This window comes from Lynx canadensis, chromosome E1 (assembly GCF_007474595.2).
Source record: "Lynx canadensis isolate LIC74 chromosome E1, mLynCan4.pri.v2, whole genome shotgun sequence".
NCBI classification, from domain to species: Eukaryota; Metazoa; Chordata; class Mammalia; order Carnivora; family Felidae; genus Lynx; species Lynx canadensis.
Window position 1 is genome coordinate 35322512 of NC_044316.2, and position 26412 is coordinate 35348923.

At 52.8% G+C, this 26412-nt stretch overlaps 1 protein-coding gene and 1 long non-coding RNA gene across 4 annotated transcripts in view; one reads left to right on the top strand and one right to left on the bottom strand.

The window, feature by feature from the left end:
- The window catches only part of FAM117A (family with sequence similarity 117 member A), a 44578-nt gene that overhangs the window by 11577 nt on the left and 6589 nt on the right, over positions 1-26412 (top strand). The window contains exons 2-5 of one of the 2 annotated variants that reach the window (XM_030296940.1): positions 13884-14053; positions 22685-22780; positions 24976-25086; positions 25594-25728. In XM_030296940.1, coding sequence (XP_030152800.1) covers positions 13884-14053; positions 22685-22780; positions 24976-25086; positions 25594-25728 — 512 coding nt within the window. The remainder of the gene's footprint in view (positions 1-13883; positions 14054-22684; positions 22781-24975; positions 25087-25593; positions 25729-26412) is intronic. The other variant, XM_030296941.1, reaches the window with a different exon arrangement.
- Positions 895-6898, bottom strand: LOC115501763. 2 transcript variants are annotated; one of them, XR_003964906.1, is made up of 4 exons: positions 3587-6898; positions 3133-3266; positions 1332-1779; positions 895-1295 (listed from the first exon to the last, which is right to left on the bottom strand). It is a non-coding gene; the product is annotated as an uncharacterized LOC115501763 (long non-coding RNA). The 2 variants fall into 2 exon arrangements; XR_003964905.1 differs by having other exon boundaries at positions 895-1779.

The following is a 26412-nucleotide window of genomic DNA, read 5'->3' on the forward strand; positions in this document are numbered from 1 at the left end:
AGTGCTCAGGAGTTAACAACTTCGTACATACATTTAAGGGAGGGCCCGCTCTCAGTCTTGAAAACCCTACCTAAGTCCACAGGACCCACAGAGGTACATCTGACCATCCCGCTGAGCAGCAGAGGGAGAAGTTCAGGGACGCTGTCATTTGTTTCCTGGCCCCTTTTGCTCGAACCCCCAACACACATGGTTTACAGCTCTCCTGCGCTCCTTGAACCCCCTTGAATTTATCCTGACAGTGTTGCTTAACAGATATTTTCCCCCGCCCCCCCCAGCTTCCTAGGAATTGGGGTAAGGCGATGTGAGTCTTCTTCTACGTTCTTTAACACAGAGAGTACCGTTTTGGCAAAAATTTAGTTTTAAGCACGTGTCCTTTATCTGCAGGGCCTTCCTGTGGCCACCCTAGAGCCATGAGACTGGTTAAGTGGGACACCAAAGGATTTTTTTTTTCCCCGTGGGCTCCAGCCAGTTATGGGAAATAAACCCATGAACATTGCTGTATTATTACCCCAGCGCCTGTGGACTCAGATTGCTTTGCCTTACAGGCGGTCATCAAGTTATAAGGGCTATCCCCGCTATTCTCCGATTCTCTCTCGGCCCTGTCCTACCCCTAAAAAAGTGCCAGGGGGATGACACCCAGGGTCAGAACAAGATGCAGGAGGATGGGGGAAGACCGCCCCTAATTCCTGTTGGGTCGTGTGCAGCTTAGCCGGTAAAGGGGGCCAAAAGCTGGTTACTGAGACGGGACAGCGGCAAAGGAGCCTTGTTGTTCCAGTTGTTTTTTTTTTTTAAGTATTATTTATTTATTTGGTATTTAGCGAGAACGGGGTGGGGGGGGGCAGAGGGGAACCGAGAATCTGAAGTGGGTTCCGCGCTGACAGCATAGAGCCCGATGCGGGGCTCGAACTCACAACCTGGAGATCATGACCTGAGCCGAGGTCAGACACTTAATGGACTGCCCCCCGGGCACCTCTCGGTTCCAGTTCTCAGAGGTACAGATAGGACGTCTTGGTAATTGACCTCCCAAACTGTTTCTCTGGATCAAATTTTCCTTTGCTTCAGGCGGCTAAACCTTTTCTTCGCCTGACTTATAAAAGAAGATACCAATACTATTTAACAGCCCTTGATTTAAGAGCAGGCACAAAGCCCGTCGCGTACGGGGAAGGTGGCGTAACTTACCCCCAGTGACACGTATTGCCCCGTCCACCTCTGTCTGTGCAAGCACGTGTAGAGAGGTGACCTGGCAAGCGTCCTTCTGCTCTGAAGTCATCAGTGGTCTTGGGCATACACGTGGTCTTGGGCAAGACCAGTGGTCTTGGTCTTTTGGGTACAAAAATCATCATACCTTTCGAGGCTGTTTCTGGAGGGTCCATCTAATCTTGCTTTTCAGACTAGGTTTACCCGGGAGGCACTGCATAACCTTTGAGCCTCCCATCTGAACAACCGGAGAGATCAGGGCAGCATTGCAGGGGCTGTCCTGGAATGTTGCCCAGCACACTTTGGGGTTTTTCCACCGGTAGGGCAACAGCCTGGGAGTTTGCCTGGGATTTGAGGTTAGGCTAGGTCAGTTCCAGAATGTCCGAGGCCGGGTGGAGAACCACTCGGTGGGATGTAGCAGTCTCTTGGGTATCTCCTCTTTGCAGCCGGGGGACGCAGTAGAACTGGCGGAAGGAGATGGTTGTAACCAGAGAAGATTTTGCACAAGTGGGACAGCATGGTCCATGCAGCTTTGCAAGGCTGCGAGGGCTGAGCAGAGGGACCCTAACAGGGTTTTAGACCCTGAAGGCAAAGCAAATCCTGTGACCCTGTGACCGTAACTTCCTGGCCCTGAATAATTGAGCAATTGCTTCTTAAAGCCCCCCCCCCCCACCACCCCTCAACCCCGAGCAAAATGAACCTGAGTCAGTGTTAAGAGCAGAGAGCCTGACAGGTTCCAACCTAGTGAGGTGTAGCCAGCAGCAAGCAATGTGCTCTCTCTGATGTCTGCTCGCCGGTCATGTGACCAGACCTTCTGCCTGTGGCTAGCTGCAGGTAAACTGAGCACTGTTTATACGCTCCAGCTTGGTCTGGGAGCCCACAGCACAGCTGTCTTGATCAGCCAAATCTCCCTTTGAATCTGTGAACTTGTGCCCCGCCCCTGCCCCTTAACTTACCTTACCTTGCCCCAGATGATAGCGTGGGCTCTGAACTTTCCATTTAGCTGAATTGGTCACCGGCCATCTTTTATTTACCCTTTAATAGTTGGGGAATTCTAGAACTAGAGGAGGCTCAGACTCCTCTGCTGTCACTCCCTGCCTTCTGGGGGTGACTCCTGAGACATCCGGGGGCATACAGTTATCTCTCCCCAGAGCTGCTGGGGGCAGTCCTGCTCATCTAATTATGATGAGCCAGGAGGTTCTTCCTTGTATCCAGCTAGACTCTCTCCTATTCTAACTAAAGTCTGTTCGCTTTCCTTCGCTTTTGTACCCATGCTGAGGACTGATGAATTCTAAGGCCTTAGAAGCTACCTTTCCTTTAGCCACTTTTACCTATGTTTCCAAGATCTCACTGGTTTCTCCATTCCTGTGACAGAGCTAATTGTGGCAAATGGATGCCCAGGGGTAACTTAGCTGGGCATCGCTGAGGTTATATCCACTTCCGATTGTGTCTCTGGACCTGGAGGAGCCCCTTCAGTCTGCCCATGGTCTTGCTCCCGGGATGACGTGACCTTTCTTAATTTAACGTTACCTCCTTCATTGGGTATCTTTATTCTACCTCATACTGATTTACATCTTTCAATTCCTTGCCTCAGATGAAGCCTCATTCGCTGTTTCGTTTCTTCTCGCCCACCTTCCCTTTCCCCAAATTAGAAGTCCAGAGCAGTGACCCAATTGAATTTGACTACAACCTGCCAACATTGAAATGTTAAAGGGTTTAGATCCTTGCCGAGGGGGGACGGAATTTCCGTCTTCCCAAATCAAGCCCGTTCTTTTTTTTCCCCCCACAACTTTTATTTCGGAGAATTTCAAACCTACGGAAAAATTGTAAGCACCCGTTTATCTTTCATCTAGAGGCACCGATAACTTTTTGGTACAATTGTCAAATCTCTCTTCTCTCCTTCTGTGTATTAGGTATGTGTGTGTCTAGACTTACGTGTGCATCCGTATGTGTGTTTTGTTTGTTTTTTGTGAACTGTTTGGAAATTACAAATATCGTGACACTTCACCCTTAACGTCAGTGGCGGCTCCTGAGAATAAGGCCATTCTTCTACATTATCATTGATATCTCTGCGGGAGAGAGAGAGAGAAAGAGAGAATGAGAATATCCCAAGCATCCCAAGCAGGCTCCATGCTGAGCATCGAGCATTGAGCCCAACGCGGGCTCAATCTCACGACCCTGGGATCATGACCTAAGCCAAAATCAAAAGTCAGGTGCTTAACCAACTGAGCCATTCAGCTACCCCCAAAATAAAATTAAATTCTTTTGGGTTTTGGAATCGTCAGCGGGGAGTGGGGGGAGGCAACAAAACAGGGTCAATCAAATTCCGTCGAAGACTAGGTATTTTGCGTGAGTTGGGCTGATACTAAATTGAATAATAGTTGCTTACACAGATATTGCTGTCCAGCAGTTTGCTTGAGATCAGGGAGAAGGCAGGCTGGATGGAACTAAAACTAAGTCCTAGTTTGTTCACAAAGCAGACATTATTTTGATGATTTGGAGTTCTTATTTCTTTTCTTTCTTTCACCCACTTTGCATTCTCCTCACCAGAAAAGGAATCTCTTCATTTTTTAAATTGTCTTTTTCTTCCCCTGGGTCCCGCCCAAGATGCCCAGCGGGTAAAACAGTGTTCCTGAGACCCAGGTATGATCACCCTGGTTCCTAGCGAGGGAAAGGACTAGAACTCTTCTAACCCGTGGAAGCCGTTCCTCAATCAAGGCAGCCAGCCAGTCAGAGACTGGAGCCGGACAGTGGAGGACGGGGGTGGGAATTATACCCTCAAAAGTCTTCTCCTGGATTAAAAAGATCCGCATCTCCATTGTCTGTGGGGCCCCGGAGAAATCAGTTTGCCTCTTTACACGAGGGTGTCTCACAGGCCCCCCACCCGTAACACACCGGAAACTCTGCCTCCTGTTCTGTAGGAGAGTTCACGAGAGTATGGGGCGCACACATTCAGAGCGGGAATCGCTGAGTTTCAGTCACAGGTGTCCCCTCGTAGGATTTGTTGTGGACGAACCTTCTCAGTCTCTGATGCTGCCTTTCCCTCAGTTTATCTTACAAGGCTACCTGGGAGCTGACTGGATGTTGTGATTCCTTCTTGACTTGATAGGAATCAGATTGTTGCGAGAAGTGAAAATACAGAGGGGTTTGTGCCCGTCCTCCGAGTTTATAGGCCGCCCAGAGATTCCTCACTCCCAAATAACCGTGGGTGGGGATTTTTTTGTTTGTAAGAGAGGGCTAGGCTATGTGCTATTTATGCTACGCGTGCAAAGTCCAAGTAGATCCCAAAGGAAAGCGTGATCCAACCACTAACTGCTAGTATTTTGTTTTAAGGATGTTGAAATCCTGCAGAACTCTTCAGAGAATTCAGATAAAAGGTGAAAAGTTCACACCACTTCCTTTTCTTCTAACTGCAGGTTCTTGAGAATCGAATAACTGAGTAACTGCTGTCTACTCTTTTTGTACGCGCGCACACACACACACGCGCGCGCGCGCATACACGCACACTTGAGATCACCCTTTTCCTCCTTGCTGCTACAAAGAGTCAGCCTCTTCCTTATTTTTTCCCCCCACAGTGACATCTCTAGATGGGCTGCTCCTGGCCCTTCTCTCCCGCTTCCCATAGATGTGGTCTGTGTGCTGGGAAGTCAGACACGGCCAGAAATGCTCTCACTTGTGCTGCACACTTAACCACGGACTTAGGAATTCACTGAGGGTCTGGCTGAGTGGTTTCTCATGCATATACAAATATCATCGCTCTTTTCTGTTTAGGTAAGCCTTCACAGTAAGGGAAATGTGATGTTACTCTTGTTTCCTTCTTTCTTTTTAGATCTGGTTTCTGTAGCTTCTCCATGTCGTGGTTGAAAATGAGCTCTTTGCTCGGCGCCTAAAGAAGCTTTGTTTAAAGCCCCAGGTTTGATTTTCCCAGCTGGGATGGTTGGGGTCTCCTTGGGCTTTCCAAGGAGGGCTTCTAACTCTTGTACAGTCATGTTGGGGATTTCAGTTTGACCACAACTTCCCTCCAAAACCCACATGTCCCTGAGTTAAGCAAGCAGTTCGGCAGCACTGGACGATACAGGTTGCTCCGAAGATCTGTCTGCAGTGTTTAATCCCAACACACGTACTGAAATGGAACAAGAATCCTTATAAAGCTTCTGGAAGGAACTTCCCCTACCGACTGCCAATCTGTTCCTGGGGAAGTGTTTAGAAATTCTGATTCCCTGTTTCACTTTGCTCCTCTCCAGATCATCCCCCCCCCCACCTTCCCCCAACAAAAGGGCCGCATCACAGCCTGGAGGGGGGGGCGGGACGGGGCAGGGCCTGCTCCCTTGATGGCCAGCTTTATGCCCCCCGGCCTCAGCTTCCCAGACTGCCCCGCCCTGCCAGCTCCTCTTTCTGAAGGAAGATGCCTGCCGGCAAGAAGCAGATTGTAGAAAAACACGTATGCTCTGATCTCATTTTTATTAAAAAGACAGATGCATACACGCGTGCGTGGCGAGAGCTCAGGAAGGGTTGTGTACAGGTGGCGATCTCCCGAGTGGGGACACGCATAGTTGTTATTTTTCAGTTCCTGCTCACCTGCATTTTCGTATTTCCTCCAATGCAGGTACAGCTTCTGTTACAGTATGTGATCTCTCTTGAAGAGAGGAGGCGAGAAGGCTAGTGCTGGTAATGCTCCAAAGCCCAGCGACGTGAGAAAGTGACTCCCAGCTCACTTGTGAGACCAGCTGGTTGTTGAGTTTTGGCCACGTGTGCGACCTCGCTGGCTATCTTTCTCCCTTTTGTAGTCCTTCTGGGGTATTTTGGGACCACTAGGTCTCACGTTAACAGAGGATGAGGGAGAGGAGCCTTGTCTTACTTCCCAAGCTTCTCCTGCGTTGCTTCAAAGGTAGCAACATGAGTGAAGTCACCCCCCGCCCAGATGCCCGGCCGGGACCCTCTGGTCAGCGGCTGGTTTCTCCGTGCAAGCTGCCAAACCTCCACCCTACGCTCTATCTCTGGCCACGTTGAGAAAGACAGCCACAAAAGCCTCACTTCCTGCATCATCTGCTGCCTTCCTCCTTCCCCTGACCCCCTCTTGCCCTTCTAAGCGTCGTCATCCTTCTTTGGGTTCCTGGGGTGGGGGTGGGAGGGTGCTGGTGTGGTCAGGCCTGAGCTGATCTCCAGCCAGGGGATAGGAGGGAACAGCAGAGACAGTGTCCTCCTTCATCCTTGTCCCCGTGCCCGCTTCCCATATCACTGGTGCTTATAGACTGGCGTGTTGTGGGCACTCTGGAGGAGTCCGCCTGTCTGTGGTGGTGCGCCAGGCCCCTCTTGGCCACTCTCGGTCCCGCGTCCTGTCTGCTCTTTGCTTTCCGCCCCCTGGACCCTCCCCCCCAACGCACAGACACCTGACCGCTGGCCCTGTCCACTCGGAGCCCCTGTCCCCGAAGCCATACAAATGCAGCAGTTGGGAAACCGAACCAAGTGGCGCTGGAAGATAGCACCTGAGGCTTCTTATCTCCGGCGTGCGCTGTTGTGTTTTGTTTTTTCCATTTGCCGTTGCCCAAGAACCCAAGCCTCCGCCGCTGCTCAGCTGCATGGTGAAATGGCCTGGCCCCGTGCCAGGGTGCTTCGCCAGGTGGTTGGGCTGTGGAGGCTGCTACATGCGATGGGCCGATAATACCCCACAGCGCTGTAAACAGGACACTCCACCCTCCCGCAGGCACCCAGCTGGTGCCCGTCCCCCCCCCCCTCCGCCACCCCCCCCCAAGGCCTGCTGCTTTGTCACGGGCCCCGTCGTGATACGGGCGTTGCTTCTCAGCTAGGGGAGCTGATTGTCCTGTTTCCCTCCCCCCGGCTTCCCAAATCTGAGAGGGGTACTTTCCAGAAATGAAACCAGTTCATCTTCCAACCGCAAGCAACCGTTGCGACCTCTCAGTGCTGCCGCTGTAGCTGTACTCCCACAGTGGCCTCGCAGACCCCAGTCCCCAGATCTTTCCGGTATGCCCGTGAGGGCTCAGCCCCGTTTCGACAACGCTCTGACGCTCTCACTCGGGGGACTTCTCAGGGGACGGTCCCACCTGAGCTAGGTCTCCGTGGGCAGCACAGCTTCTCCAAGCGGCTGTGTGTCCCTCTCCATTTATTCAGGGTGGTGCCCATACTGGCTTAGACTGGCATTAATAAAGCAGAGGCTTTGACGCCGGAGTAGTGCACGTTCCCAAGGGATAACGTGGCTAGAGCTCGTTCTCTTCCTAGGCTCCTTCCCCTCCCCCTCCCCCCCACCGCCACCTTCTGTCCTGAAGAATCGTGGAAGAGGAAGGGATTAAGTGACGTTAACTGGTTCAACCTGATCTGTCTGGTGAAGACTTTAAAGCAGTTTTGCCTCTCATCTTCTGCTCTTCAGAGCATCCCTAGGAGGGAACGTAGGCTGGGCTCGCGCTCCTGTTTGCCAGATGGGAGAGCAGGCGCAGTGAGATCGGGTGGCAGTGGCTGCAGTCACATCACGAGGTGGGTAGAGCCTTGGTCCCAACTAACTGGCTCCCTCACATCAGAGCTGCTTCTGGATCTGCGGGGCCCACGTTGCTCCAGACTGTCGCCCCCTTGAGGGTGACACAATACATGTCACTGTCTGATTCTAGCTTTGGATGGTGTTCCATTTAGTGGCGGGGGCCGGGGCGGAGGCGGGGGTGGGGAGAACTTGACACCTTGGTTTTGCCCTTTATTGGTTTTGGTGCCCCAGATTAGCAGGTGCTCTCCAACCATTTAGGGTTTTGAAGTAAGTGGTAAATTTTCTTTTTCTATCAAAATCTAATTTTCCACAAAGTGCCCTCCTCCCCTTCTTTCCGAGCTTGAAGGGAACGTGGCATTTCTTCTCTCCAGAGGTATTGGGACATGCCAAGAGTTTGGGGGTCAGGGAGGGGAAGTGGGGCCTTGCTGAGGTCTCTGAGACAGAAGGGAGTCTGTCACCTTGTGGCTGGTAGGAGCTGTGCCAGCACTAGGATGTGGTCACTGTCGAAATATGGCTGAGGCCCTGTTGTCTTTGGAGGAAGAGAAATTGAGGCAAGGCCTCCAGTTTGACTTTGATGCAATGAGATCCTTGCAAGTCTGGCAGAGAGGCGGGCATCAGAGGCTGCTGGTTCTGGATTGGGGTGCTTCCTGTCCATTCCTATCCCTGCCCCACTCATTGTTTCTTTGTTCGTTCTTTCTTTCGTTCTTTCTTTCTTTTTTCTTTTCTTTTGTTTTCTTTCTTCTTTTTTTCTTTCTTTCTTTCTTTCTTTCTTTCTTTCTTCTTTTTTCTTTCTTTTTGGTATTGTTATTTTTATGTACTTGGAGGAGTAATTCAGGACCCATGATGCCCTCAGAGTCTTTATGAATAACTTTGGTGCCAAAAAGCATGTAGAGTTGACCAAAGTGGGTGGTTGGATTCTCACAGCAAACTCCAGGATTCTGGGTCCCCCCTCGCCCTGGGACTCCTGGGAGGACAGTCCCATCCCTCATAGTTGTCCTTGAGGTTAGACTCCTACCAGAGCTCATGAGTGGGGTGGGATATGAGGGGTAATGCATACAGATACCAAATGGGTGTGGTTTAAAAAAATTTTTTTATGTTTATTTTTGAGAGAGAGGGAGAGACAGAGTGTGAGCAGGGGAGGGGCAGAGAGAGAGGGAGACACAGAATCCGAGGCAGGCTCCGGGCTCTGAGCTGTCAGCACAGAGCCCTACATGGGGCTCGAACTCACGAACCGCGAGCTCATGACCTGAGCCGAAGTCAGACGCTCAGCTGACTGAGCCACCCAGGCACCCCCAAATGGATGTGGTTTAAATGGTCCCTAGGAGATCATAGAATTCCAAGGTCTCAAAGACTTTAAAAAGTAACCCAACCAACCCAGGAAACAGAAAATCAGCCCAGACACCTGGGCAGTGCCTGCCCTCGAAAGGTTTCCTTCCCCAAAAAGGGGCTAAAAGGACAGTCCTTCCTGCAGGTGCAAAACCTCTCAGGATGTTCCTGATGCCGAAGGGCCAGGAGCCTGTGTGGGGTGATTGGGGAGGAAAGAGTCTTGGGTTTAGGTGTTAGGACCACCTCGGACCTTGTGGGTGACCGAGTCTAGCCCGAGCCTGGCCCCCTCTGGCCCTTAGTTCCCTTTACAGTCCCCCCAGCCCCTTTCAGGGCTGACAGGGGAGTAAAGACCTGCATTAAAACACCGTGCAGGGGCGCCTGGGTGGCGCAGTCGGTTAAGCGTCCGACTTCAGCCAGGTCACGATCTCGCGGTCCGTGGGTTCGAGCCCTGCGTCGGGCTCTGGGCTGACGGCTCAGAGCCTGGAGCCTGTTTCCGATTCTGTGTCTCCCTCTCTCTCTGCCCCTCCCCCGTTCATGCTCTGTCTCTCTCTGTCCCAAAAATAAATAAACGTAAAAAAAAAAAATAAAAAAAAAAAAAAAAAAAAAAACACCGTGCAGATGGGGTGAAACTCGAAAGGTCTATGTAAATACCAGCGAGTCCTCGTGGTCCCCGTAGAGGAAAAATCCCAAAGATGCTTTTGCTGCAGCTTCTGCCGAGGGGCTGGGCGAGGCAGTTCCCAGAGATGTCTCCCCCTGGCCGCTTCACCCTCCCACCCCCTGCCCCCGCCCAGGAGCCCTAGCCCTCTTTTGCACAGCGATGAAGCAGCTGTCAAGATCACGGCATTCTGGCCTTTATGCCAACCTCTTGCTCATCTGCTTCCCACCTGCCTCTTGTTACTCGGTCACGTCAGCCTGTAAACTTGCTTTCTCATCCCCGGGGTCTCATGGGCACTTTCGGCGGACCACAGGGCAGCGATGTGATGTCTCCGCAAAATATCTGGACTGCCACCGTTTGGTCTTAAATCCAGGATAGGAAAAAGAGTGGTGGACGGGCTTGTGTGGAAGATGAAGCTGGGGCTGGAACCCAGCATGCCTGTCGCTGCCTCACTGGGTATAACAAGGCTCAGGGAGCAGAAGAGAGAGGTCGGGCCTTCCTGAGCGGGGAGAGGAAGAGACAGGCAGGCCTGGGGGCTTTATTCACGGGGAGTGGGTTGAGCATGGATGCACAGACTTTGAATCCGTGGTATAATTAGAGGAGGCGTCCCCTTGTAGTAACCTGTTTTGATTTTACACGAAGACGTAGGTACTGCCCAACCACCAGCCCTATGTCCTAGGTGCTGTGTGGGGTACAAAGATAAGTTAGGGACAGTCCTTGGCTGCAGGTTGTTATTATCTAGGAGTTAAAATACTCGTAATCCAAAGAGAGGATGCTAAGTACTAGAAGGGCACAGAGTGCTGGGGAAAATCAAAAAATCCCGAGATACTCCTTCCAGGAAATCCAGAAGGCTTCGGGAGGTGGAGTGGTTAGGCTGGCCTGATTCATGGGGCCGATTTCCACCCTGGGCACGTGGGCAAAACCTCAGAGGAGGGAAGGCTCCGGACATGGGTGGGAAATGGTGCGTAGTATCCATTGAAAGAAAACTTTTGAAGAGTTTTGACAGAAATGTTAAGATCATTTAAAAGGATAGCTTGTAGGTCAATATGTATATTTGGAGAAGTGTTTATGGTATCAGGTGAAAACGTATTGGAAAAAACATGTAAAAAATGATCCCATTTTTAAATTTATGTGTTTTGACATTTTTTATTTTTTATTTTTTTTATAGTTATTTATTTGGGGGGGGGAGGGACAGGTAGCGAGAGGGAGAGAGAGAATCCCAAGCACACTCTGCCCTGTCAGCACAGAGCCCGAGGCAGGGCTTGGACACACGAACTGGGAGATTATGACCTGAGCTGAAATCAAGAGCCAGACGCTCAACCAACTAAGCCACCCAGGCGCCCCAAGATTTTTCACTTTTAAGTAATCTCTACACCCAACATGGGGCTTAACCTCACTACTCTGAGATCAAGAGTCACATGTTCCACTGATCTGGGCCAGCCAGGTGCCCCCTATTTGTATTTGTATTTTATTATGTATTAAATTGGTTTTATTCATTTATTTTGAGAGAGAAAGCACAAGTGGGGGAGGAATAGAGAGACGGAGGAGAGAGAGAATCCCAAGCAGGCTACCCACTGTCAGCACAGGACCCAGTGTGGGGGGTCGAACTTAGACTGTGAGATCATAACCTGAGCTGAAATCAAGAGTCAGGCGCTTTACCGACGGAGCCACCCAGGCGCGCTCCCCGCCCCACCCCCCCAGCCCATTTTTTATTTTAAAGCACACACACACACAGCAATAAGGCTGACATGGTTATATCTATCATGGTATTACCTGTGATCTCTTTGGATGCTGAGGTTCGAGGTTTTTCTTTTTGTTGTCTGTTTCCTGACTTTCCCACAATTCACTTACTACGTTTGCAACATGTCATTTTCATGTGTGTTTTTTTTGTTTTTTTTAATGTTTATTATTTTGAGACAGAGAGAGACAGAGCATGAACGGGGGAGGGGCAGAGAGAGAGGGAGACACAGAATCTGAAACAGGCTCCAGGCTCTGAGCTGTCAGCACAGAGCCCGATGCAGGGCTCGAACTCACGGACCGTGAGATCATGACCTGAGCCGAAGTCAGACGCTTAACCGACTGAGCCACCCAGGCGCCCCATTTCTCGTGGGTTTTAAGTGAGCGCATATGAGAGCTGAGGGAGAGGACTCAGAAATATGCCAGGGATTAAGTAAAAACAGACTGAAAGTTATCCGCGTTGTAACATTTGTGATACGCGAATCGCGAGCAGGGAGACCCCTCAAATGTCCAATAATATGGGAGTGGCTAAGTAAACTACTACCGTATACCAACCTGGTGGAACATTATGTAGTCATTGAAAGCGATAAATATGTAGATTGTCGATACTTGGAGATGCATATGTGAAATGGGTAGAGCAAAGCAGAACACAATGTGCGTTTCATATTGATTACAACTCTGTCAAAATGTGTGTAAATGTGTAAATGGATCTGGAAACATACATGGTGTTAGTGTCTCTTTTTTTTTTCTTTTTAACGTTTACGAGCCACCCAGGCGCCCCTCACTTAGCATAATGTTTCAAAGTTTCATCGTGTCGTAGCATGTATTGCAATTTCGTTCTTTTGGGACTAATAATCCATTGCGTGCACACCACGTTTTCTTTATCCAGTTCATCTGTTGATGGGCATTTGGTGGCTTCCAACTTTTTGGTGGTTGAATAGGACTGCTGTGAACATGAGTGCATATATATTCTCAAGACCCTGCTATGATTCTCTTGTAATTTACCTAGAAGCGGAATTGCTGGGTTGTATGGTGATTTATGTTTGACTTTTAGGAACTGCCAGCCAGTTGGTGTCTTTTAATATAAAGCTCTTCAAGTTTATTTATACCTACAGTCCCCGGTTCCTTTTGCTCTGCTTAATGCACACATGAATTGTCAAGGGAATACTGCAGATGTGAAAGTGTTTTGCTCTGTTTAAAGGAAAGAACCTTTACAGATCTCGAGATAGTAGAATGTTTTGAATGTGGCCATGGAAAACAGGGTCAGCCCAGATGATTGAAACTTACACATGATTCCAGAACTCTTAACATTATGACGGTTTCAACTTTGACCTTCTCCCCAAACTTAACGGAGGTAAAAAGTAAATGAATGGATTTATAATTGCTTTATTATGCTTGTCCCATTTCACCTGAAGTTGGAGACAGTGGAGGGATCCCAAAGACTGATTTTCCTTTTTTCAATTTTTTTTAAATGTTTATTTATTTTTGAGAGAGAGAGTGTGAGTGGGGGAGGGACAGAGAGAGAGAGAGGGAGACACAGAATCCGAAGCAGGCTCCAGGCTCTGAGCTGTCAGCACAGAGACCGATGTGGGGCTTGAACTCACAAATCACGAGATCATGAACTGAGCCTAACTTGGACACTCAACCGACTGAATCACCCAGGTGCCCCGGAGACTGAGTTTCCTAAGCTGGATTCCTTAGCTGGATTCCTCCATCCTGGGTGGTTGAAAGGAGTTCTGTTGTTCTGTCACCTAGGTTCGCTGAGCTAACCAGTCTTGAAGGAATTATAAAGAGTCCTTCAGTTAATTGGGTTGATTTTGTTCAGTGCTTAGGAGCTTGCAGTGGGTGCCAGAGAGAGGCAGGGCAGTGGATAAAAGATTGCTTTTTGGCCACTTAGAGTTCCCTCGTTAATGATGGGAAACAGTCCTGCTCCCCTATGGAGGCTTCAGAGTTCACGTTCATAGTCCATGAAGAACAGGAAAAAGATAGAAGACATGTATAAAGTAACCCCTCATCCAAAGTAAAAGGATGTAAATTGTTTCCAGTGATAAAGTCCAGCTGGTTAAGTCAGGAAAGTTCCGGTCAGAGTGTATTTGCTTTTTTTTTTTTTTTAAGTTTTTTTAAACATGTATTCATTTTTGAGAGTGAGAGAGACAGAGTGCGAGTGGGGGAGGGGCAGAGAGAGAGGGAGACACAGAATCCCAAGCAGGCTCCAGGCTCCGAGCTGTCAGCACAGAGCCCGACGCGGGGCTCGAACCCTCGAAGCGTGAGATCATGACCTGAGCTGAAGTCGGATGCTTAACCGACTGAGCCACCCAGGCGTCCCAAGACTGTATTTGCTTTTATGGGCCGCTCCATATTCTTGTAGGAGGGAGGTGGATACAGGTGAAGACGTGCTTCCTAGGAGAGAGAAGCTTGGTTACCACGTCTCCCTCCTCCGTGCTCATGTCAAGGTGTGCGGGCTGTGCTCTCTTCCAGCCAGCGTCCCGTGCTCCGTGGCCCCAGAAAAGTCAGTGTGTAGGCCTCAGCCACCCCAGGTCCGACGTACATTCTCCCTGGACACCATCCTCAGCTCCTACCTTCTGGGCCAGTGGCCACGAGATGCTGATGGGGCTTTCACCTGCTGTACCAATGACAAGGCCACCCAGGTAATGACGCGCTCTCCTACTGGGATAAGGATGGGGGGAGGGGGCTGGCTGAGGAGGCTTTTTGTCTGCTCACCAGCTCTGTCACTGGAATGATCTGTCCTGGGGTTTGGCCGTGAATATGCATCACGTAGCTGTTCATCATCTGGTATTTACCAGGTTGGTTTTCTCCGTGAACTTATCGTGAGAACAAGTTTGCATTCCACCTGGCTGGTGGAAGAGAGAAGTCAATCTGGGTTTTCCAGTTTGGCTGTGAGTCTTCGTGTGTGGGTAAGCAAGAGTTGACTTTGGACTCTATTCTGCGTCCTAAAAGATGAGATTTTACCTTTCTAAACTTAAGCAGGCCAACATTCAGCCGAGTTTGCGTTCCCCAGACAACTGGAAGAGGTAGCCAACAAGTGTGGTGAGCTAGGAGAGATCCCCCTGGAGCAGTAGGAGGGGAAAGTTCTCAGATCATGAAGACTTGACCCCTCGCCAGCAGCCCGGTGGGATTTCAGTGGGCCCATTCAGGTCCTTTGAAGCCCAGGTCCCCTCTGTCAGTCAGTCTTCCTGCCAGTCTTTTCAGTAGGAATCCTTAACTTGGAACGAATCTGTGCAGATCACCCAGTCTACTTGTCAGCTTTTGAATAAGAGAGCGTTCACCGAGCAAGGAATCATCCCATGTGAAGTTATACAAAGATATCTTTTTTTTTTAAGTTTTGTTTTTTGCATTTTAAACATGTTTACTGATTTTGAGAGAGAGAGAAAGAGAGAGCTCAGCATGGCATGAGGGGCAGAGAGCGACTGGGACAGAGGGTCCAAAGCGGGCTCTGTGCGGACAGCAGAGCGCCCGAAGCGGGGCTCGAACTCAGGAACGTCAAGATCATGACCTGAGCTGAAGTCGGACACTTAACCGACTGAGCCACCCAGGCCCGTGTACAAAGATACTTTTAACCTGATTCGGGACTTCACCATGCTTAGCAGTCATTAGGAGTCAAATCGTTTCCATTTTGATGCAGTTCCTCAGGAAAGAGGAAACGGGTTGGGAAGAACAGGGCTCAGAGGCAGGCCTGCATCCTGGGGGGTCCGGGCAAGTCAGCTGTCCCTTCGCTAGCTGGGAGTGTGCGCCTCTTCTGCTCGCTCACAGGCGGGGTGACCGCCACGCACGCAAGGTCTTGTGTCCTCCCGTCCCCTACCTCCTCTGTTGTGCGCATCACGTCGGTCCTTTCTTTCGTTATTTTTTTTAAATGAGATTCATTTTCAAATGTTGCCGGCGAACGTTTGAAGGCCCAGTACTGTTCTCGGCCTGTGGGATGAAGAATGAGGAAATGAGAACAAGATTTGGCCTCTGTGAGTCTGGGTGCCCATTCCATGAAGGCCAGTGAGCAGACAGCCAAGGGATGAGATGAGACCAAATGTTTGGCACAGTTTAGAGGAGAGGAATTCTCGTGGGAATGCCCCACCTTGAACCAACAACAGTTTGCCGCAGCCCGGATCAGCGGGCCTCTTTAGATCCACAAACAGAGTGCGAAGGGAGGACACGCTCCAGCGGCGGACAGGACAGCGGGGGCCCGCTTTTGGAGCCCTGGGCACTGCTGTTCCTGGCATTCTTTAAAAAAAAATTTTTTTTTAACGTTTATTTATTTTGAGGCAGAGAGAGAGCATGAACCGGGGAGGGGCAGAGAGAGAGGGAGACACAGAATCCGAAACAGGCTCCAGGCTCCGAGCCGTCAGCCCAGAGCCCGACGCGGGGCTCGAACTCACGGACCGTGAGATCGTGACCTGAGCCGAAGTCGGGCGCTTAACCGACTGAGCCACCCAGGCGCCCCAACCCGGCATTCTTTAGAAAGGCCGAGTAAGATAGCTTTACGCTTTGCCCTCCCGGGCCTGGAGCACCCACTCCCTTTCTCGTCTCAGAGGAGTGTTTAATCCAAATAACGTATCTGGTCGGGTAGGACTTCGAGGGTGCAAACTTGTGAGCGCATCCCCTCTGACAGGCGCAGGCTTCCGGGTAGCCCACCTCTCCCCGTCTCTGTCACTTCCGGCCACCAACCTTCTAGGAAGCCTCCACCCCACTCCTCGGAGAGCGTTCTCTTTGTCAACTCAAGGCCGGGCCGCCCTCAGATGTTCCCTGGCCGGATTTAGAGGCCTGGGCTCTAGGCTGTGTGTTTTCACTCGGGCCCCAGCTGCAGGCCAGATCTTTTATATAACAAGTCTGGGCTTCTTGCCACAGCAAGACAGAGGTCAGCGATGTGCCTCCGTGGGTCTGGCAAGGCCAAGCTGTGCAGCTTTCCTCTTTTCCCGGGATGGGCTCCAGCCCTCGAGGAACTCTTAGCAACCTGTCAATATTGTGGCTGCGGGCAAGAGGTGGGAGAATTCTGATCGACGTAGGCATCCGAACCAAAATATGCACCCTGCCCGTCTTTGATTCCTGGGCCTTCTGGGAATTTTCTGCTTCCAGGTTTTGGGCTCCGTTCGCATTCCTGCTTGAGCCCCCTGGCCTGGCACAAGCCACCTCCTTCAACACTGGTGTTACACTGGGAAGCTCTGAGGCTCTCCTGACGTCTCCCTAAGTAATTGGTGTTCCTTGTCTGCAGAGCACGGGCACGTCCCCAGAAAGGACTAGAGATGAGGGAGGGCCTTTACCCGGGAGAGACAAGGGAGCATGGACCAGGGTAGAGGGAGGGTGGGGAGGCGGGATTTACTGAAGTCCTTGCAAGCTTTTGTGTTGTTAAAAAACAGATGGATGGGGCGCCTGGGTGGCGCAGTCGGTTAAGCGTCCGACTTCAGCTCAGGTCCCGATCTCGCGGTCCGTGAGTTCGAGCCCCGCGTCAGGCTCTGGGCTGATGGCTCGGAGCCTGGAGCCTGTTTCCGATTCTGTGTCTCCCTCTCTCTCTGCCCCTCCCCGTTCACGCTCTGTCTCTCTCTGTCCCAAAAATAAAATAAACGTTAAAAAAAAAAAAAATTAAAAAAAAAAAAAACAACAGATGGATGCCAGAACGTTTTCCTAATTTCTTTGACCCCACCCCTGCCTTCTGCCCCTTCTCTTCCAGCCACACCGGCGTAGCACGTCTGCTGTGCCTGGCAGGCAGGCCCTCACTTTTGCCTCCTCGTTTGCCCCCCCGCCCCAGAGCCAGCAGCTAGAGTGTGTGTGTGGGTTTGGAGACCACATCAGCCCTGGCGTTCCCGGGACACGCTTTGTAGTGAGGGCGGCAGCCAGAGTTAGGCTGAGCGGCTCCCCCTCTGAACCTCCTAGAGCGAGCAAGAACCCTGCCTGTTCCAAGCAAGTTTCTGACCTGGGCAGCGAGCACAGAGCACCCGCCACTTAGGTAGCCAGGCACGCTGCATTCTCGAGTCTTCCTCGCGAGGCAGAAGACGGTTACCCAAGCCTTTGGGGCAGGGGAGGAAGAGAGGGGGATATAGGTCTTGTTTGGGGGCGTGGGTTGTTCTGTGAAGTTCTGCACGTTCGGAGCCAGGAAAAGCGATGGGAGAGAGCTGACCAGCTCTCCCAGAGACCAGCTTGGTGAGGCCCAAGGGAGAGCTTGGGTGCGGCGGGAGTGGGGCACAGAGTGGCCAGCCCTGGGAGGATGGGCAAGGCTCCTGTGTGGGGTCACCGTCATTTGGAGGAGGTTCTTTGGTGTCCTAGAGGGCTTTGTGAGGATTCTCCAGGTCAATAGGAATGTTCTCCCCTTTGGACCACCTTCTTCCCAGGTCAGCTGGTAAACCGGTGTTGGCCACGGAGTGCTCTGGGCTGGCCCTTAGTGGCGGGGCTGGGGACGGGTGATGGCCACACATGCCGGTGGTTGTGGTCACCCTCCCTTCTTGCTGTGCAAAGCACGAGTGTCCCAGGCACTCTTCTGGAGGGAGGAAGTGATCTCGTTGGTCTCATCCTGCAGACAGACGGCACCCTGGGCACCTGCTCTGCCTGGCCCCCTGTTCTACGCATCCCAGCCCTGCTTCCTCCATATGCTCCGGGTGAGGCGCGGAAGCCTCTATGGTAGACTTTTTGTCTTCAGGCTTGATGTACCTTTTGGGGGAAAAAAACCCGGCTTAAGTCCCTGACGAACCTTATTGGAGTGTTGTAGGCCAGAGGCAGAGTGGCATGCTTCGTCTGGGAAGCGCCTTCCCTTCTGTGACTTTTCCCTACTGTGTTCTCTTTCTGTTCCCCGCTCTTCTTCCCAAGCCAGCACCTTAGCACTTAGTGATGACACACAATTCAGCGTGCCCGTCACAGGCTTTCCTTGTGGGTGTGGGGGGCCTGAGCACGGCGCCTGTTTTCCAAGTGGCGAGCATATGGCTTGACGACAGCACGGCGCATTTGCAATGGGTCCCGTGATGGAAAACCTGAGAGTTCCGTCGTCAACTGGAGGGCCAGAGACCGTGGCCTTGGCCACCTGCAGCCCGAGCTCTTTGCGTGGGCCGGCAGACCACCCTCAGAGCCTTTCCCTGCCTGTATTTCGCCAGGGTCCCCAAGGAGCTGATTCCCTGCTGAACTTCAGTTCGACATGTGGTTGCTGACCGTCTATACCAGGTCAGGCACCACGCCGTTCTTCGTGCCCACATAGGCGTACTGAGCCGTGTTCCCAGGGCTCCGGTGGTGACTGGAGCCATCATGGCCAGGACTCTTGCCTTGGAGTCCAGGTAGAAACTGAGTTGGGTTGGGGGCAGTGGAAGAAGTTCCAGCTTGGAGGCTTTTCAGCTCCACGGGACCCCTGCCTTCTTGTTCTACCAGGCCGTTCTTTGGAAAGCTGTCCCCCACCCCCACCCCCAGCCATCCTTCCACATGTAGCTCTGGGAGCCCGGGAGCCCGGGAGCCCAGAAGCCCAGGCAAGGCTTCCTTGGTTTGACCCACATCCAGTGTTGCCCAATCCAGGCATCATCTGCACAGTTGGCTGATGTCACTCACGGCGAGCGAGTAGCCCTGCTTCTCCCTCAGCTGCTCCCCTTGGGCCAGGGTGTTAAAATAAATCTGTTCCGATGCATGAATCCCCTTGACAAGCACGACATCTTGGTCTGCTGACCTCAAGCCCTATCCCGCTTCCAAAGGATCGTCTGGAGTGACTGCTGCCATTGCCGTCATGCGGCGTGGCTTGACCCCGGTTGTGCCATAAACGGTTGCTCTTTGAAGGGTAGCCTTCCTTCGCTGTGACTTGTCTGTACCCCGTGGAGACTTGGGCCCAGACCTCCGTGGTGAGACCCAGAGAAGTGGCCTGTCTATCCACATGCGCTAGAAACAAGGAGCAGGGTGTGGTCCCCACTCTTGACAGTCTGAGTTCAGTCGGAGGGGCCCAGACCCATACTCGTGCACGGGTTTGCCCAACAGATACCCCAAGCCAGCGCGTAAACACCTCAGACAGGGGATGACCTATTGAATTTCAGTTCCTGGGGCTGCTGTAAACAAATTACCTCAAACTCAGTGGCTTAAACAACATCACTTGGTTCTCTCGCAGATCTGGAGGCCAGAAGTCGAATTCTGTTTCACTTCCAAGGTGCTGGCAGGGCCACGCGCTCTGAGGAGGCTCCCTGCGAGCCTTGGCTTGTGGCCACATCACTCCAGCGGCTGCCTCTGGGGTCACATCACCTTACCTTCTTCCCTGGGTGTCCAATTGCCCTCTGTCTCTCTTGTAAGGACACTCGTAATGGCCCTATTTGTCTGGATAACCCAGGATAAGCTTCCCACCTTGAGATCCATAATTTAATCACATCTGCAAAAACTTTATCGTAGAAGGTAACATTTACAGGTTCCAGGGATTGGCACCTGGTATCTTTGCAGGGTCGTTTTTCAGGCCGTCACACCTACTGACCTCATCTGCTACTACCTTGCCTCTCACTCACTCTGCTCCAGCCATGCTGGCCTCCTTATCATTCCCAAACACACCAGGCTTGCTCCTGCCTCAGGGCCTTTGCGCTTGCTGTTCCCTCCATCTTGCCCACTCTTACCTCAGACAGTCACATGGCTCACTCCCTCAGCTCCCTCACGGCTTCCTTCAGACATTCCTTTTTCAGCGAGGACGTCCCTGACCTTTACAATGACGTTCCCCTGGTGGCTCAGTCAGTCAAGCGTCCGACTTCGGCTCAGATCATGATCTCATGGTTCGTGGGTTCAAGCCCCGCGTCGGGCTCTGGGCTGACAGCTCAGAGCCTGGAGCTTGCTTCGGATTCTGTGTCTCCCTCTCTCCCTGCCCCTCCCCTGCTCTCTCTCTCTCTCTCTCTCTCTCTCAAAAATAAATAAACATTAAAGAAAAAATTCTTTTTTTAAATGACGTTCCCCTGCCCAGCATTCCTCTCCCCCTTTTTTGCTGTGATTTTCTCTTATGTCCCCAAGCAGAACATCAACTCAGAGGGGACAAGGATTTTTGTTGTCTTGTGCCTTGTGGTGTCCCCGGCGCCTGGAACGGCACCTGACACGCAGTATGCTTTCTGTAACTATCTGTTGAAGGTATGGATGATGTATATACTCTGGGCCCATCTGTCCAGAGCAGACGCGGAACAAAGGAGCTGCCAGCACGAGGTGGACGAGTTAAGAGAGTTCCCCGAGGGAAAGGCTGGGAAGAGTTGGTAGGACAGGTCATCTTAGATGGAGAGCCCGGGCATAGAGGTCCGGGGTGAGGCCAGGCGTGGAGATCCAGGATAAAAGGGGAGAAAGGAGGAAGAGCTAGGCTTGCCTGAGTGGGATGAGTGCCGGGTACGGAGGGCCCGTGGGACGGATGGACGGTAAGACAGTGATCTCGGCGGGCACTGGGGCAAAGCAGTGGCCCTGGTAGCATGGTCTACACAGAGGCGGCCGCGGTTGCTGGAAGATGTGGCCGAACAGGGAGAGCTGGGGTACAGTGACCGAGGGAGATGACCCCCGTTGGGCGTGAATTTTCACACCCTTTCTCAACTCCGGTGCCTGCCCACCTTTCTCCCTCCACCCCCTCACGCGCCTCAGGAGGAAGGAGGCAGTCGAAGAGTCTACGAGAGATGTTAGGGGAACCGCCGGCAGCCTGGATGGGGCCGCTTTTAGGCCGGTCTCCCCCGTCCCCCCTTGTGAGCACGGGATCTTCCCGGCGGCCGAGGGGCGATGGGCATTTCCACCCTCCCCTTTGCCGTCCCTCTGAGGAGCGGAGCCAGCCATCGGTAGGGTTGGTTTCGGAGCCCCCGGGAGGGGAGGTGCGTCCGTGCGTCCCCTGGGCCGAGGGGGCTCCTGGAGAGGGGCGCCTTCTCCTTACTTTGTAGTAGGAGCGGCAGCTCTCCTGAGGCTCTGTCTGCCGACACCCTAGTTTAGAGAGACACGGGCATTTGGAAGTAGACCAGCCGCTTGGTGGCCGTATTGCTGTCACGGCCAGGTTTACCTCGAGGGCTTGGGCCGCGGGCCCGCAGGACGTGCTGGGTGCCCTCTCCCTGAACGAGGGGGGTGTGGAGACTGGAGCCCTGGACGGTCTTCCTTGTGGCGCTAGCATCAGGGAGGGAGGGTGGGGCCGCTGTCTCCCCCTCTCCCCCGTCCCCCCCTCCCCGCTGTGTCGCCTGGCCCAGGAAAGGTCCTGGTCAGCAGCTGGGACAGGGAAGAGCCAGGGAGACTCAGCCCCCTGTGGCCCCTCCGTACAGCTGTCACGCAGGGCAGTCTGCCTCTCACCCCCCAGTTCTTCAAAACTGTTGGATGGTGAGTGGTGGCGGGGTTTTGTTTTTTTTCTCCCCCCACCATCCTCCCCCTTTTCTGTTTGCAACAGCCTCTCGGGGGAGGTCAGCAGATCTGTTGGAGGAGATGGTTCCCAGGCCCTCATGGTTTGGCAGCTTGTGCAGAGAAGTTAGAGCCGGTTCCCCTGGAACATTCCCCCTTGGGCCTCTCCCTTGGAATGGAAGTAGGGGTGTTGGTGGTGGGAAGTGATCTTGTCCTCCTGGGCCTCATGCTTCAGCCAACAGCTTCCTCCCTCAGGTTGGGGCCCAGGAAGTGGGTCTCCAACTCCCTCTGTCTCGATCTTGGGCCCCTGGCCTTCTATGCAGCCAGGGCCGGGGGTTGGGGGGAGGGATAGGGCCGGCTGAGAGCTCTGTTCTCACGAAAGGCAGAACAGAGCCCAAGAGAAGGAGTTGTGATAAAGCCAAGAGGGGTCAGGAGTCGGGGCTGAGTTCCGAATTCTGGCTTCCTCCTCGCTGAGAATGTCCCCTCCCATGTGTATTCAGGAGGACTTTGGGGCCCCCGACACTTATTCTGTGTACAGGGGAAAATCACACAACGAGCTTGAGAAACTGGGCTACCCAGAAGTCTCTGTTTTGGTCAGAGTTGGAGGACGGGGGACCGCTGCTGACATTTTCGCCGTGCCGGACCCATAAAGGATCCAGGGCTCGAGGATGCCAGTGGTTCCCCAAGCCCCTGTTCTTTCAAAGCTGGTTGGGATGGGGAGGGGCAGCACTCGTCCTCAGCCATGGGGAGCCCCCGGAACACATCCACGTGTAAACTTCATAAGGGAATAAAGAGACGGTTGGCCTTCCTGGCGCATCAGGGAAGGCTTCCTGGAGGACGTGGATTGGGGGAGAGGCAGGGCAGGTGGAGGCTGACGAACAGACGAGAGAGAAGCCTTCCAAGAGCCGCCGCCTCCATCCAGGCAATGGTGTGGCTGCTTCCCCGGAGCCTGCCTGAGAAGCTGTTCTGTTTCACGGGGGTTTCTCTCCCTGCAGACCCCCCTGTCCTGGCAAGAGCTTGAAGGTGAGCGGGCCAGCTCCTGTACGCACAAGCGCTCGGCGTCCTGGGGCAGCACAGACCACCGAAAAGAGGTAATTGCTCCCTCCACCTCCCTGGCCACGGTAGCTACGTCCTGTCTACACCCAGCACGGCGACGCGTCTGCTCCAACGTGGCCTCACATCTTCAGTCCCCCCTGCCTTGGTCTAGCCTTATACTAATGGGATGGCTCCTTCGAAGCTGTCAGTGGCCTGGGGGGCCCGGCTTAGGAGTCCAGACCCTTCTGCCGGCTGGGGCTTTGCCAGCGACTGCTGGTGCCCTCCAGCAGCCAAGCGCGAGATGGGAGCCGCCGTTGTTCTCGCTTTACTTTGAGGTTGTGTCCAGATAAGGCAGTCAGGCTGGAGAAAGAGAGTGAGTTTCTGGGGACCGGAAGCCCCCAACCTCACTTCTTACTTAACTAGTCACCTAGCCTTGTTTCATTTTTTTTTTTCTTAAATTTTTTAAAATGTTTGTTTATTTTGGAGAGAGAGACAGGGCAAGTGGGGCAGGGGCAGAGAGAGAGGGAGTCACAGAATCGGAAGCAGGCTCCAGGCTCTGAATTGTCAGCACAAAGCCTGACGTGGGGCTCGAACTCAAGAACTGTGAGCTTATGATCTGAGCCAAAGTCAGACGCTTAACTGACTGAGCCGCCCAGGCGACCCTAGCTTTTTTTTTTTTTTTTTTTAGTGTTTGTTTATTTTTGAGAGAGAGAGAAACAGAGCACAAGTGGGGGAGGGGCAGAGAGAGAGGGAGACCCAGAATCTGAAGCAGGCTCCAGGCTCTGAGGTGTCAGCACAGAGCCCGATGCGGGGCTCAAACCCACGAACTGTGAGATATGACCTGAGCTGAGTGAGGTCAGAGGCTTAACGACTGAGCCAGGGCCCCTAGCCTTGTTTTTAAAAGAAGAGAAAAGAGGGCGCCTGGGTGGCGCAGTCGGTTAAGCGTCCGACTTCAGCCAGGTCACGATCTCGCGGTCCGTGAGTTCGAGCCCCGCGTCGGGCTCTGGGCTGATGGCTCAGAGCCTGGAGCCTGTTTCCGATTCTGTGTCTCCCTCTCTCTCTCTGCCCCTCCCCCGTTCATGCTCTGTCTCTCTCTGTCCCAAAAATAAATAAACGTTGAAAAAAAATTAAAACAAATAAAAATAAAAAAAATAAAAGAAGAGAAAAGAGACGCCTGGGTGGCTCAGTCGACTTAAATGTCTGACTCTTGATTTCGGCTCAGGTCATGATCTCACGGTTCGTGGATTCAAGTCCTGCATCGTGCTCTGCCCTGATGGCACAGAGCCTGCTTGGGATTCTCTCTCTCTCCCTCTCTCTCTCTCTGCCCCTCTCCTGCTCACGTTCTACCTCTCTCTCTCTCTCTCTCTCTCTCAAAATAAATAAAAAATAAACATTAAAAAAGACTAGTGGGAAATACAAAGTATGTAGAGTTTGTAATTGTCAGAGTCAGCAAGTTATTTGCCCTAAACGTGGAGTCACGGCATGAACCGAGTCTGATAGCAACTCTAAAACCACTTTCTTCTTGGCAGGGGTCACAATTTGTATGGCTCTGGGCGGCAGGTCTACTCTCTGAATGCTCTTTACTTTGGGCCCGTATTTAACTAGATCTGCATTTCCAGAGCATTCACCAGCTGAGGGCAAGGAGGTGGAGGGTTAGAGACGTGACGGGGATCATAGTCAAAACCGTTGATGATAACGCGTTTTTGGTACAAGATCTGGAAGCCGGACACAATCTGATATTCCTTCTTGAGAGCCTGCTCCTTGCTCAGTGCCGTCTGCTTTCAACCTGGGGGGAAATCCTTCCACCCTTCCTGGTCCTGGGGCCTGTGAGATGGCTGCGAATGTACTTGGAAGACTGAATTCAAAAACCTCATTTCCCATTTCTATTAATAGAGTAGTATTTCCACGCCTTTGGAATCTGGGAGAGACAAAAATGCTTTCGGCATTGCGTATTTTTAATTTTTTGGAAACCGACCTATCTTGATTCATCTTTCCAACTGATCCATGCAGTACGTGGTAATTTAAACAAACAAACAAACAAACAAACAAATATCTAGTGAATAAGGTCTCCAACTTGCCCAACGAATGTATTATCACAGTTGTGAACGACACCACGAGAGGTTTTCCAGCCTCCTTTTATGTATTTTTCACGGGCTCGGGCAGGAGCCACGCGTGGGAGGGGGGACCCGGTGCCCTTTAGCGTTGCTTCACCTGCCTCGGCCCCACCCCCACCCTCTCTCTGGGCTGCCAGGTTACCAAGTTGAAGCAGCAACTGCAGAGGACAAAGCTGAGCCGCAGTGGGAAGGAGAAGGAGCGGGGCTCCCCACTCCAAGGGGACCACGCCGTGCGGGGAGCACTGAGGGTATGTTTCCGCCCCCTCCCCAGGGCCCCGTGCCCCTTGTCCAGTGGCCTTGTCATCCCCCAGTGGCCATCCTCTCGGGTCTTACAGCTGTTGACAAGAGACTGCCACCCTGCATGTGCCGTGGTCGTGTGGCTGTTCAGGTGGTTTTAGCCAAAACTTGAACTCTGAGTGAGGCCGGATGGGCTTCTTGCCCTTGGGAATGGTTCTCCCCTCAACCCCTGCGCCCGTCTCCGATGGAGGCAGTGGTGAGCCTGCAGACTTATCTAGAAGCTCACTCTAGACCTCTCGAAGCGCTAAACTTCTGGGGGAAAGGCCACCAAGTTTTCCTGTAGCAATTGGCAACTGTCCCCAGATCCTCCTTTATTCCCTTGGTCCTGCTGTGTAGACATGACCTCACCCCCTGCCCCACCCCCACACCCCCATCAGAACTAGTAACTGTACAGGGCTTGGGAGTGGGGGGTGGGGGGAGAGGGGGGTCCGTGATTCCTTCATCTGCCTCCTCCTCAGGCGTCCCCTCCCAGCTTCCCCTCAGGGTCACCTGTCCTGCGACTCAGCCCCTGCCTGCACCGGAGCCTGGAAGGGCTCAACCAAGAGCTGGAGGAGGTGTTTGTGAAGGAACAGGGAGAAGAGGAGCTGTTGCGGGTGAGTGGGGCACGCCCTTGACGCGGGACAGCCAGTGGCCCGGGGTCGGGGGGCGGACTTTTGCTCTCCGGGGGCTCCGGACCACGGAGACCTCAACAGAGCAGTGCGAACACCAGCCTGCGCGAGGAACACAAATGGAGTCTGTTACGCTCAAATGGGCTTGGCCTTCAGGACGGCGGAGCTGGGCGGTGCGGCTGGGGCAGGCTTTGGGGGGCTGAGTGGAAAGGGAAGGGGCCGGGCTGGGTGGAGAGAGGGGGCTCCCCAGCCAGGGGGAAGGGGCTGGGCATCGCTCTTCAGCCATGGCACCAGCTCCCTGCTCCCTCGTCGCCATCCCATCACTGTCCCCACCCGTGCCTCAGGAGTGTCATCACCTCTCCCCCCACGTCCACCTGGTGACCCACATTCATCCTTCATATGCTTAGTTGCCCCTGTGCAGCCTCCCCATCCTCCCCCCCCGCCCCCCCCCTCACTTCCGGGCAGAATTATTTGCTACCTTTTCTGCAGTCTCAGGCACATTTTTATACTGACACAGTGCAATCAGAGAATGCCAGTTGGGCAGTATTAATATAATTCTAACGGGCACACACCTCAGTTTATGAGTTACTTGCTAGTTGATTTTTAATTTACGCGTATGTGGGATTTTAGACCCACCCAGACACACACACAGTTTGGTGAGCTGCGGGT